At 46.2% G+C, this 12741-nt stretch overlaps 1 protein-coding gene across 1 annotated transcript; it reads right to left on the bottom strand.

Moving 5' to 3' along the window:
- Positions 1-8923: 8923 nt before the first annotated feature.
- Positions 8924-9868, bottom strand: LOC101949433 (olfactory receptor 4D1-like). The gene has a single exon (XM_005284230.2). The coding sequence runs from the start codon at positions 9866-9868 to the stop codon at positions 8924-8926; it is 945 nt and encodes a 314-aa protein (XP_005284287.2).
- Positions 9869-12741: the final 2873 nt, after the last annotated feature.

The raw sequence follows: 12741 nt of genomic DNA, 5'->3' as shown, positions 1-12741 counted from the left end.
CAATGAACTCATACAGGAAAACGATAATGGCCCAAAACACCACATCACACCTGGGTGAACACTTTTCATTAGGTGATCACTCCAAATCTGACTCCTGAGGTCCCTTCTAACCCTGATAGTCTATGATTCTATGACCTGTCGGTCCTCATCCTCAAAGGAAACCTGCACAACACTGGGTAAGCTCAAAAGGTTGTCTCTCTCTCATCAACAGATGTGTCAAGTAAAAGATATTACCTCCCCCACCTTATCTCTCCAGTATCCTCAGACTGACACAGCTACTGCATACACGCTATTTCTGACAGTAATATCTTTAGAACAGGACTGTCAATCAATGTCACATCAATCACACCTATATATAATGAATGAAGTCAACAAGAACATAAAAAATTAAGGGTTTGGTATTCAACTGAGGTCAGTGGGGTCAGCATGTGACTGGGATGGGGACTACTGAGAGTCATTGAGGGAAAGGTGTCAAGGAGATGGGTTTCCACAGGAGTCAGTGAGGGCAGCTTTTCAGTAATGGAGACCATCTAGGTAACCCGAGAAAGACACAGTGAGAGAGGTGGGGAGAAAAATATGATCGCTTCCATGCCCATGCGGTCAGCAGACTTGGGTTGTGTTGGGGAAAATGGTAAGTGATTGACCTGATCCCAACCCAACTGATCAGAATTCTCGTCTCTTGCAAACCGGCCCAGGAGGGTTTATTCAGTGTTGTTCAAGGCATAAGGGCGAGATTTTTAAAGGTATTTAGGGGGCCCAGTGGAATGTCCAAAAGTGCCTAGGTGCCTTTGTATTCAATGGGTTTAGGCACTCGGGTGCATTTGGAAATCCCATTAAGTACCTGAATACCTTTAAAAATCTGGCACTAATTCTCTGAACCCCCCTGATGCTGCCTACGCACATCTGGGCATCAGTCTAATGTGCTGCTCAGTCCCCCCACACATAACAGGCGATCCTCTCCCCGTTTTCCTGACGTAACTGGCAAATTCGGGAGAAGATCATTCTAGCCGAGATGTTGGTCCCAGGTCCCTCACTTACGCCATACATTCCCATGTTCATGTTGAGCTGGAATGTTGAAATTCTTGGACACTGATTGTCCATTGGCTGCTGTGTGCAAAAGGGGACCGAATTTGAACTTTGACCTTTCAGGCAGTGCTCACCAAAAGGTAATCCGGATCTTCAGCCTTGCTCGTAGCTCAAGTATATTAAAGAGGGCGTGAGGGACTTGGCATGACCATTCCTGCTTGTTCTAACCACTACACCTCACTCCCCTCCTAGACCTGGCATACAACCCACAAGTCTCCATCTTTGACCCCTGAAGCAGCCTGATCTCTCAGTGCCAGGAGCAGCACCCAGGAGTCCTGGGATTTCTGCTGCTTTGGAGGACAGACAAACACTTAGTTCATCCCCAGTGTCCCGACTATCCTCTTTGTGTCAGCCCCAGACAACTCTGCAAAGTTTACAAGCCTGTTGAGTTTGGATGGCCAGAAATAAACATGAACTAAATGAAACACTCCAGGAACTTATTAAGAATTCTCCTTGTGGCACAATCTCCAGACCTCTGGGGAAGCAACTTCTCAATCAGGCCCCGTAAAGCTCAAAGGGATTTCAGGGAATCTTTGAGCCCAGCACCTGGGCAGATATTATACATGGAAAAGATTTCTGAGGATGTGCCATTTTTGGAACCATGCTCACTTCCCCTGTCAGTCAAGAGAGCAATGAACATCTCTGAGATGTGACTTCCCCTGGCCATCTTCAGTCATTTGGAGGCAGCTGGCTCTGAAAGCAGAAAGCAGACTTTTATTGCAGAAAATCTTCAATGTACTACTATCTCTAGACATTGTGCTAGCAGGTGGTGGAGGTGGGAAGACAGCTTTTCTGATATTGACTTGGATTTTTAGAGGAACCTAAGTGAGTCAGAAAGAGAACTGTGAACGGAGGCTATCTGAGACCTTCCATAAGACTATCTCCATCTGACCAAGCTTCTCCTATGGCTTCTCCTATGGCTCTATGCTGCTCTGACGTGAAAGACATTTTCTCTGAGGCAGGTTGGAGCAGGGAAGTGAAAACTGGGAAAAGCCCAGGGAAGTGCCCTGATCTGTGGATAAAACCTGAGTGCGATTCCTTGCATCTAACTTCTTTATTCTCCTTTGAAACTCCCAGACAGGGAGGAGATGTGAGTTTTCCAGGGTGCCAGAAAGATGTCTGCAGTAGGGCAGAATTTCTGTGACAGAACTGTAGCCATCCTCCCGCTTTCCTCATGGAAACAGAGCACGCTCCTTTAAGGATGAGATTTTTAGGGCTGGGTGACATTCTTGTGCGGGGGGCTGGGGAGAGGGAAATCCTGCTGAAGAATGAGCTGCCCTCAAAATCCAAATTACAAATAGGAAAATCTCTTCTTTCATTTTGTTACCAAAAAATTGAATTGGAAGTTTTATTTCTTACTCTTTCAAATGCAAAAAGAGTGAGAGAAAGGGCCCCCACACCTGCCCCTTGCCATGCACACAACATTTTCTCACATCTTTTTAGACCCTCCCCTTTTATTTTTTCCTTTGGAAAGGGTGAGGTAAAGTAAAAAGTGAGGGAAAATTGGTTGAGGGGACATTAAAAGTAGCACAGCCAAGCAGAGAGAGCACTGGACTGGAATGCAGAACATCTCTGTTATATTCCCAGCTCTACCGATAGCCTGCAAGTGACACAGTTTAACTCACGTCCCCTCTGCTCCTCAGTTTCCCATCTGTTGGATAGGATTAACAATAGTGACCTCCTCTGTAAGCTGCTTTGAGATCCATGGATGAACCCCACTATAGAGGGCTAAGTGTCATTAAAGGGACAAATATTTTTTGTTTCCCAAAAAAGGAGCCAAAATTTGAAAATTTGAAATTTGAAAGAAAAAAATGTTTACAATTGAAATGAAAATATTGGGGAAAATGAAATTTTCATAGAATCATAGAAATGTGGGGCTGGAAGAGACCTCAAGAGGTCATCAAGTCCAGCCCCCTGCGCTGAGGCAGGACCAAGTGAACCTAGCCCATCCCTGACAGGTGTTTGCCCAACCTGTTGTTAAAAACCTTCAGTGATGGGGATCCCACCACCTCCCCTGGAAGCCTGTTCCAGCACTTAACTACCCTAAGAGCTAGAAAGGTTTTGCTAATATCTAACCTAAATCTCCCTTGCTGCAGAATAAACCCATTGTTTCTTGTCCTCCCATCAGTGGACATGAAGAACAATTGATCCCTGTCCTCTGTATAACAGCCTTTAACAAATTGGAACACTGCTCTTAGGTCCCCCTCAGTCTTCTTTTCTCAAGACTAAACATGTCCTGTGTTCAGGGCCGGCTCTAGGCACCAGCAAAACAAGCTGGTGCTTGGGGCGGCACATTTTTAGGGGCAGCATGGACGGCGCCAGAATGCCGCCCCTAAAAATGTGCCCTGGCCGCCCTAGCTCACCTCCGCTGCTGCCGCCGCTCGCACACCACGGCGCACAAAACAGCTGATTCACGCACCGCTGCTCCCCCTCCCTCCCAGGCTCTCAAACCTGGGAGGGAGGGGGAGATCACGAGCGGCCGCGGCGCGCGAAACAGCTGATTCGCGTGCTGCTGCTCCCCCTCCCTCCCAGGCTCTCAAACCTGGGAGGGAAGGGGAGATCCCCAGCGGCCGCGGCGTGCAAAACAGCTGATTCGCGCACCGCTGCTCACCCTCCCTCCCAGGCTTGAGAGCCTGGGGGGAGGAGGCAGGGCTGGGGATTTGGGGAAGGGGTGGAGTTGAGGCGGGGCCGGGGGGTGGGGTAAGAAAAAAACGTGGGGGGCGGCCAAAATTGATTTTGCTTGGGGCAGCAAAAATCCTAGAGCCGGCTCTGACTGTATTTTTGACCTTTCCTCATAGGTCAGGTTTTCTAAACCTTTCATCATTTTTGATGCTCTCCCCGACTCTCTTCAGTTGGTCCGTGTCTTTCCTAAATTGTGGCATCCAGAACTGGATACAACACTCCAGCTGAAGCCTCACCACTTTTGAGCTGAGAGGGACAGTTACCTCCTGTGTCTTATGTACACCCCAGTATGATATTGGCCTTTTTCACAACTTCATCATGTTGAATAATATGCATTTTGTGATCCACTCTGACCCCTGTATCCTTTTCAGCAAATATGGCCTCTTTGCCAGTCATACAGCACCAAGCTAGCTCAGTTAGTAGAGCATGGGACTCTTAATCCCAGGGTTGTGGGTTTATGCCCCACGTTGGGTACAGAGAATTTTTGATTTAGTTGGTATTGGTCCTGCTTTGAGCAGGAGGTTGGACTAGATGACCTCCTGAAGTCTCTTCCAACCCTGAGATTCTATAATTCTATGCCCCATTTTGTAGCCGTGGATTTGATTTTTCCTTCCCAACTGAAATACTTTGCACCTATTTTATTTTAATTTCATTTAATTGATTTTGGACCAATTCTCATGTTTCTCTAGGTCATTATGAATTCTAATCCAGTCCTCCAAAGGGTTTTTGACCAGTTCTAGAGATGCGCAAAAATGTTAATGGGAGTTCGGCATACATAATTCCACGGTAGCTTGGAATATTTCACTCTAGATGCACACTTTGAAACATTTATGTATTTACACTTTTGAAATGCGGGTGTTTAAAGTTCAGCACCAGAATCCATGGGCACCATAATACAGCGACATCATTTTTCAGAGATGTTGAGCACACCTTATTCCTAGTAAAGTCAATCAGACTTAATTCCTTCTCTTTTTGTAGTCACTAGAAGGGGTCAAAGACCATCATTATGATAAGGTGGGATACACATGTTAGGACCTCTGATAACAAGGCCATGAATCGGGTGTCGGAGCCCCTGAAACAGTGTGTCTAAAATTTTCCATTGCAACCCCCTCCCATCTTGTGAGGCTCTAGCTGGGATCCCCCTCCCATTTAGCATCTGTGACCCCCACAATGAGAACCCCTGGACACAGAGAATCTCTGCCTATGCACACTCCCTGCAAAACCATATTCTTCCCCACCCTGAACCTAGGCCCTGTCAGGAATCTGTGGACCATCAGAGGTGTGCCCCATCAGGGCTGCAGGATGAAGAATGGAGACTGTGGTTAGCAGAGGGCTTGTCTGCATGTGTAGACCACTCCTCTACACTCCCTATGACCCCAGGAGTGGAGAAGACCGCTGGTGGAGTTCACAGGTTCTGCTGAAGCAGATTTACTCACAACCAGTGCTGAGGATACAGTGTGGAATTTAGCAAACAAAGGAAATTACCAGGCAAGTGTTTTTATCAAGGTGGAGTTAATGTTCATATAATGTCAGTAATGCAGTAGGACCACATCATAATTATTATCATCACTGTTCCCTCTTCAGGTTAATAAATGGAGAAGAACCTCAGCACCACAGTGACAGAATTTGTTCTCTTGGGCCTCACTCAGAGTCCTGAGCTTCAGTGATTCCTCTTTGTGGTTTACCTCATCTACATGACCACCTGGCTGGGAAACTTCACCATCATCACGGTGGTTGGGTCATGGTGGTTGGGTCACTTCCCCCCTTCCCTGTTTGATATAGGGAATATATACAGAATGCTGGGAGCCCTATTTATCCCCTACCTCTGTGAGGTGCTTATCAAAGCTCCCCAGGTTTGGTGCCCAGACTTTGTACAGAACCTGTCCAAGAGGAGAGACACAGGGAAGGGGAGGGGGAACCACAACAGGGGGGATAAGGACTTTCTGGGCATGGGGTGCTGCCACTTTAGACCCCTAAATCCCAGAATCAGACCCCCGTGGGATTCACAAAATCCTCTAGCAGCTGCTGGCTAACCCTGTAGGTACCTAAAATCACTCAGCATCTATGTTTTTTGCAGTAAAACTTCCCTACCAGTCAGGGGTGCTGGAACAAATTTTATTGTGGGGGTGCTGAGAGCCATTGAACCAAACTGTAAACCCTGTATACAATGGACTCCACTTCAAGCGAGGCAGCCCCCTACCCCAGCACCCCTAGTTCCAGCACCTCTGCTACCAGTCTATGTTTCAGGCTCTGGTCATGTGCGTTGCTGTCTCCCTCTAGGTACCTGCATGCCTAAACCCCAGAGAGATGCACAAAATGGGGGGAGATAAGTATCCCTCTGCCTAGCTCACCAGCAGAGCCTGATCCAGCAAGTGCGCTCAAAGCTTGCCTACTGGATCAGGTCCTGTGCTGGAGCTCAGACAAGACAGCTGCGCAGAGAAGGCCTCACTCTGATGACTTTTAGCCTAGTGCTTAGGGTTCTCCCTTGCGATGTGGGAGTGTAATAGGTCCGTGCCGGGGCTCGACCCTCCTGGGCGGGAGGAGAGCCACACCGACTCACTACTGCTGGAATAAACAGCCAGTTAGTTCAGAAGCTCAGGCCCTCTGGTGCAGGGGCTGAGCCGACAACAGTTAGTTCAGGGCTCAGGCCCTCTGGTGCAGGGGCTGAGCAGACAACAGTTAGTTCCAGGCTCAGGCCCTCTGGTGCGGGGGCTGAGCCGACAACAGTTAATTCAGGGCTCAGGCCCTCTGGTGCAGGGCAGGGTCCACGCAGTTATAGCTCCAGCCCTTGGGTGCAGGGGCTGAGTGAGCAAACAGTTAAGGAGCCCAGGCCCTGGATCAGGGCGGGGCACACACAGTTACAGCTCAGGCCCTCTGGTGCAGGGGCTGAGCAAGCAAACCGCTGGGGTATGCCCAGGCTCCTACAGCTGAGCGTAGGGTGAGGGGGAAGCCTGCCACCCATGAGCGGGGTGGCAGGGGGGAACGCAGGCCCACCCACTCCACTGCATTCCAGCCCGGGGCCCTAGCAGCGGTTACTAACGCTGCTGGTCAGTGGGGTATCCTGACTGAAACACACTGACATTGGCTCACATGCGTCTGCAGCCTGACCGGGGTCAGCTACCCCCGGGCTACTTCCAGGTTCCCCCTCAGGGCCTACCTCGTTCGTGGCACCGGGCCCGGGCCAGTCCACCAGCATGGGCTCCTCTCGGCCAGGGCTTGGTGGCAGGTCCAGCAGCTCCGTGGGGAAATCCGGCCAATTGCACTCGGGCGGCTCCTCCGGGTAACAGCAGGGGCGGAGGGGCTCTGGTGCGGTCTCGCCTTCAGGGTTAGTGTGGGGGGGTTCCAAGGGTTCCTCCCAACGACGGGAGCGGACGGGCTCCGGCGGCTCCTCCTCGTAGTGGGCCCGGGGCAGCTCCGGCCAGTTAGGGCACTGGCCTCGGGCCTTGGAGGTCTCCCGGCCGACAGCTCCCGGCCGCATGTCTGCTCCCTGTGGTGGCTGGGGGCTGACTGAGCTCCGGCGGCCGGCCTTTATACTTCCTGTCCCGCCCCTTGACTTCCGGGGGGCGGGAACAGGCGGCGGTGGCTCCACCCACTCCAGTGCCTGCAAGGGTGCTCCCTCTTTTGGGCAGGAGGGGAGCCACACCGACTCACTAAAGGGAGGCTTCCAGCTCAAGTTCCCCCTCTGCCTGAGGACAAGATCTGCTATTTCTCAGGTGACTGCCCTAGTCAAATCCCTTCTTCAGAACACATAAGAACGGCCATATGGGGTCAGACCAAAGGTAGCTCATCTAGCCCAGTATCCTGTCTTCCGACAGTGTCCAATGCCAGGTGCCCCAGAGGGAATGAACAGAACAGATAATCATCAAATGGTCCATCTCCTGTTGCCCGTTCCCAGCTTCTGGCAAACAGGCTAGGGACACCATCCCTGTCCATCCTGGCTAATAGACATTGATGGACCTATCCTCCATGAATTTATCTAGTTCTTTTTTGAACCCTGTTATAGTCTTGGCCTTCACAACATCCTCTGGCAAAGAGTTTCACAGGTTGACTGTGCATTGTGTGGAGAAATACTTCCTTTTTTTTTTTTAAACCTGCTGCCTATTAATTTAATTTGATGATCCCTAGTTCTTGTGCTATGAGAAGGAATAACTATCACTTCATTATTTACTTTCTCCGCACCAGTCATGATTTTATAGACCTCTATCTTCTCCCTCAGGGAGTGGGGATGACTTGAACAGGAGGTGTTCCTCATCCCAGGTGAGGATAGATTAAAAGTTACAAGGGAGGTGGTCCTTCTCAGAAGAGGCTCCTAACTCCAGGAATTTAGCCCGGTTTCCAGCCTAATGGGGAGATGTGACTTTACGCCATAATCCCTGCCCTCCTTGGGAGTTGCTCTGAGGCTTAGAGGACAAGTTTGGATATATAGGGGGTAACAATATAAATATTGTTTTTTTTCCCGCATAGTGCCTAGAAACTCCAAACAGGATCAAGGCCACATTGTGTTAAGCTCTCTTACAAACATATAGTAAGAGAAAATACCTGCAGCTACACTAACACCACCATTCTGTGGCGAATAACAATAATATATGGAGATATTAATAATAGCAATTAACAGTCTGAGAAATATTCCTCCTTTCCTTCCCCCACCCCCAGTATTGATGACAATTTAAAATATTACAGATCTTTATTTTTCCCCAGGGGAAACAAACAAAACAAACCAACCCAGGTTTTAACTGCAACTGAAACCCTGATATCTGAAAAAATTCTATTTTTAGTTGACAAAAACAATTTTTTTTCAGAGTTTTGGTTTTTAGAAAAAACCCTAAATGTTGTAGATGAAAATGTCTAAAACCTATTTTCAATAGAAAAAAAAATGTTTAACTGAAATTTGTTACCATGTAACTGTTAAGTCATTGTTTGGTGTATCACGTATATTCACAATTCTGTTACCGACAGTAGCCATTTTGTTGCCAAAGTTGCTGTAGACTGTTAGAAACAGAAAGAAATGCACTGTGCTCTTGATTCTCATGAAGATTTTTTTAATTGTATTCGTTCTTGCTCTTTCTCCCTCATCTAAACCAAAACCCCTTTTAAACTGAGAACACCTACTTTAATTTTACGTTTCAAACATAAGACTGACCCACTAACGAAGAGGTTACATATTTGGTTTCCTACATGAGAACACCCTATTCATTAATCGCTTGATGGCGTTCTTCATCTCGGTGTTTCTCAGCATGTAGATCATGGGGTTGAGCATTGGGGTGATGACCGTGTAGAGAGCAGATACTGCTTTGTCCATGGAAAATTTCCGGAAGGGTCGAGCGTATATGAAGATACAGGGCATGAAATGGATGCTCACCACCACAACCTGGGCTCCGCAGGTGGACAGAGCTTTGTGCTTCCCTTCTGGGACATGGGTCCTTATCTTGACCAAGATGACTGTGTATGACACAATCAGGATGATGAAGATGATGATGGTGAGGAGTCCACTGTTGGAGACCATCAGCAACTCCACCATGTAGGTGTCTGTGCAAGCCAATTTGATCACCTGAGGGACATCACAGTAGAAATTGTCCAGTGTATTGGGTCCACAGAAAGGCAATTGGATTGTCAGTGCAACCTGGACAATGGAATGGACAAAGCCACCTAACCATGCCCCGACCACCAGCCCTACACACAGACCCCTGTTCATGATACTGAGGTAGTGCAAAGGTTTATGGATAGCCACATACCAATCCAGTGCCATCACCATGAGGAAGAAAACCACGGTGCCCCCGGTGAAGTGGAAAAAAAACATCTGTGACATGCAACCACCGAACGTGATTGTCTCTTGCTTGGACAGGAGGTCCCACAGCATCTTGGGCACTGTGACCGAGGACTCGCTCAGGTCAATGAATGCCAAGTTTCCCAGCAGGAAGTACATAGGGGTGTGGAGCTGGTGGTCAGTGATCACGGTAATGATGTTGGTGAGGTTTCCCAGCCAGGTCATCATGTAGACTATGAAGAAGACTACAAAGAGGAATCTCTGCAGTGCCAGACTCTGGGTTAGACCCACAAGAAGAAATTCTCTTACTCTACTGGTGAGGTTCTGCTGTTCCATTGATTAAACTTAAAATGTGCCTGCAAAGGTGACACTAGTATTAATTATTATTCACAGGTTCATTTATTTTAAGGCCAGAAGATAATTTAGTCTGACCTCCTGTATAACACAGGCCAGAGGATTCATCCAGATATCCCTGCATTGAGCCCAATAACTTGTGTTTGACTAAAGCATTTTCCAGAAGGGCATCCAGTCTTGATCTGAAGACATCAAGAACTGGACAATCTACCACTTCCCTTGGTACTTTGCACCAAATGGTTAATCACTTGTTACAAATGTGTGCCTTAGTTTGTCCGGCCTCAGCTTCTGGCCATTGGTTCTTTTTCTGCCTTTCTCCACGAGAGAAGGTAAAGGTATTGTTTTACTGTAATCATCACCTCTCAATCTTCTTTTTCATAAGCTAAACAGATTGAACTCTTTAAACCTTACACTGTTATGCATTATCTCCATCTCTCATTTTCCCCCCTCTTTTCTGCAGCATCTCCAAATGTTAAGTATTTTTTGTTTAAAATATGGATACCGGACTTGGATGCAGTAGTCCGGTATTGGTCTCACCAACCCTGTGCACAGAGGTAAAATTACCTCCCAGCTCCTCCTCTGAAGTGTTCCCACATTTACAAATCAGAAAATTTCAGAATTTACATTCCATGCAAAATTTTGAAACGCCAATTTTTTTGTTGCTGTTTAACATGAAAAGAAATATTGGAATATAAGAATTTCCCTCAGCTCTAATTAGCACTGTTCCCATCTTCTGGAGTTTCCCCAGAATTCCAAGATTTATTAAAGATTAACATGAGCAAGACTAGACAGTAATTCAACAACCACAAGTCATACAAATATATCATCCTGTTTCTTTCCAAGTAGGGAACAGAAATATTTATTGAACACTACTGCATTCGAGCATCATATTAATGATTTTATTATGTCCATGTAGTAATGAGCCTATATCATTACTAGGATTTCTTTTGTTTTTAGCATACTTTAAATACATCCTTCTTCTTGTCCTTGCCCTGCCAGCCATGGATTTTCCCCATATGTCTTTAGCTTCCCTTACCAATTTTCTACACTTGACTGCTATTTATTTGCCCCCTTTTTTCCATTTTGTTACATATTGCTTTTCTTTAAATTCTTCCTAATTTCTGCCTTCGCTTTGCTATTGAACCAAAATTGGCTTTTAGCCAAATATGTCCTTTTTCTTGACTGCAGAATCATGGCTTTTGGACCATCTAATAAACTCTTCTTTAAGAATTCTCAATTTCCTGTCTCAATTTTTCTTCCAAATCAATTTTGTCCATAATTTTCCTCAGCTTTGGGAAATTAGTTCTTTTGAAGTACCAAGTATATCTATTACTGGTTGGGACTGTCCTTTTTTTTGCCCATAATGGATGTTATCAGGTCATGATTACTGGTCTGCAGGAAATCACTAACTTCCAGTCCAGTGATTAATCATCTTTATTTGTCAGAATGAGGTCCAATATAGTGTTACCTTGTGTTGGGTGCAATACCTTTGGGTTAGAAAATCATCATCTATATTTTTTTAGAAACTCTAATGATGTTTACTACTGGCTGCATGAGACCTTAAGTATGTGTGTCCCAAACATAGCTCCTCCATTACAACACATTTATTTCCACACATGGGAGACCGGTATTTAAGGAGAAACTCATCCTGGTCTCTGATTGGATTAAGTGGTCTCTAACAATATCCCCCCTCCTGAGCGTTGTTAGTTAGAACACTGGCCCATATGCATTCCAGACTGTTTTAAGTCTGGAATGCATAAACATTAAAACATTAAAACAGTTCTGAATTATCAATAACTCTAAAACAGGTACTGGTGTCTTTAATGTGGAGTGACAGGCCCATCAGTCCCCCCACCACACCCCTTTTTATTCACTCTTTCCTTCCTGAGCAGGTGATAACCAATGATTTTAACATCCCAATCAGTTATCAAAAATGTCAACTGTATCAAATCTCTTCTCATCGGTGAGAATTTCCCTTCCCTCTTGCTTGTTACCTAGCATTGGTATATGGCAACTGAAAAAAAAATCTCTTCACATCCTTCAGCGCCTGGGTTCCATTTGTTCACAACACACTGAGTTTGAGTTTGTCCCACATTTGCCTCCTTAGCTCCCTTCCCAGCCATTCTTAATTTAATGCCATCTCGACTTGTCCAACTAGTCTCCAACTGAGATGATTAGAGAGACTGGAAAGGGCTTGCATGGCTGAAGGAGGTAGTGTTACCGCTTGTATTCCAGGGATATTCAGATAATTTAGGTGGAGATTTTGAAAGGAGCCTAAGGGAATATCAATGCTCAGCCACTACTGCAAGTCATCTAGGATAGCAAGCCTTAGACATCTAATTCCATTAGGCCCTATTGAAACCCCCAGCCAAAGCCTGCACCCAGATCTGCTTAGGCCTTGTTGTAATTGCAGTGTAATTACATTGTAATGTGGAGATAGGCTTATTTGCTGAAGATTGGACCCCAAGTCATTTTCTAGTAGAGACTCTAGTGTTTAATTCTAGGCACCCATATTTGGAAATGTCATGTTCATGAAGACTGCCACGTTAGAAAGTAAGGAAGAAAGAAAAACAGACTATTTATCACAATAAAAGTTCAAGGCCAGACAGAGAGATTCCTAAATGAATTTTATAGTGAAAAAGGATTTCTCTGTTCCTTTTGAAAGTTATACTGGTTTAATTAAACCCATAGAGCAAAGAGCAACCTAGATAACAACTAGTCAGGAACTTTTGTTTCAGTTCAGAGTCATATTCTAAGGCTGACTTGTAAGATCAATGAAGATTTTGTTTTAACGAATTCAGTGTCTTCTTCCATCATATGAGGTAGGTCATCCAGATACAATCAGTTAAACGCAC

The sequence above is a fragment of the Chrysemys picta genome, chromosome 13 (genome assembly GCF_011386835.1).
Source record: "Chrysemys picta bellii isolate R12L10 chromosome 13, ASM1138683v2, whole genome shotgun sequence".
Lineage (NCBI taxonomy): Eukaryota > Metazoa > Chordata > Testudines > Emydidae > Chrysemys > Chrysemys picta.
Note: the sequence above shows the minus strand (reverse complement) of the source record. Positions and strands in the feature narration are given on the sequence as shown.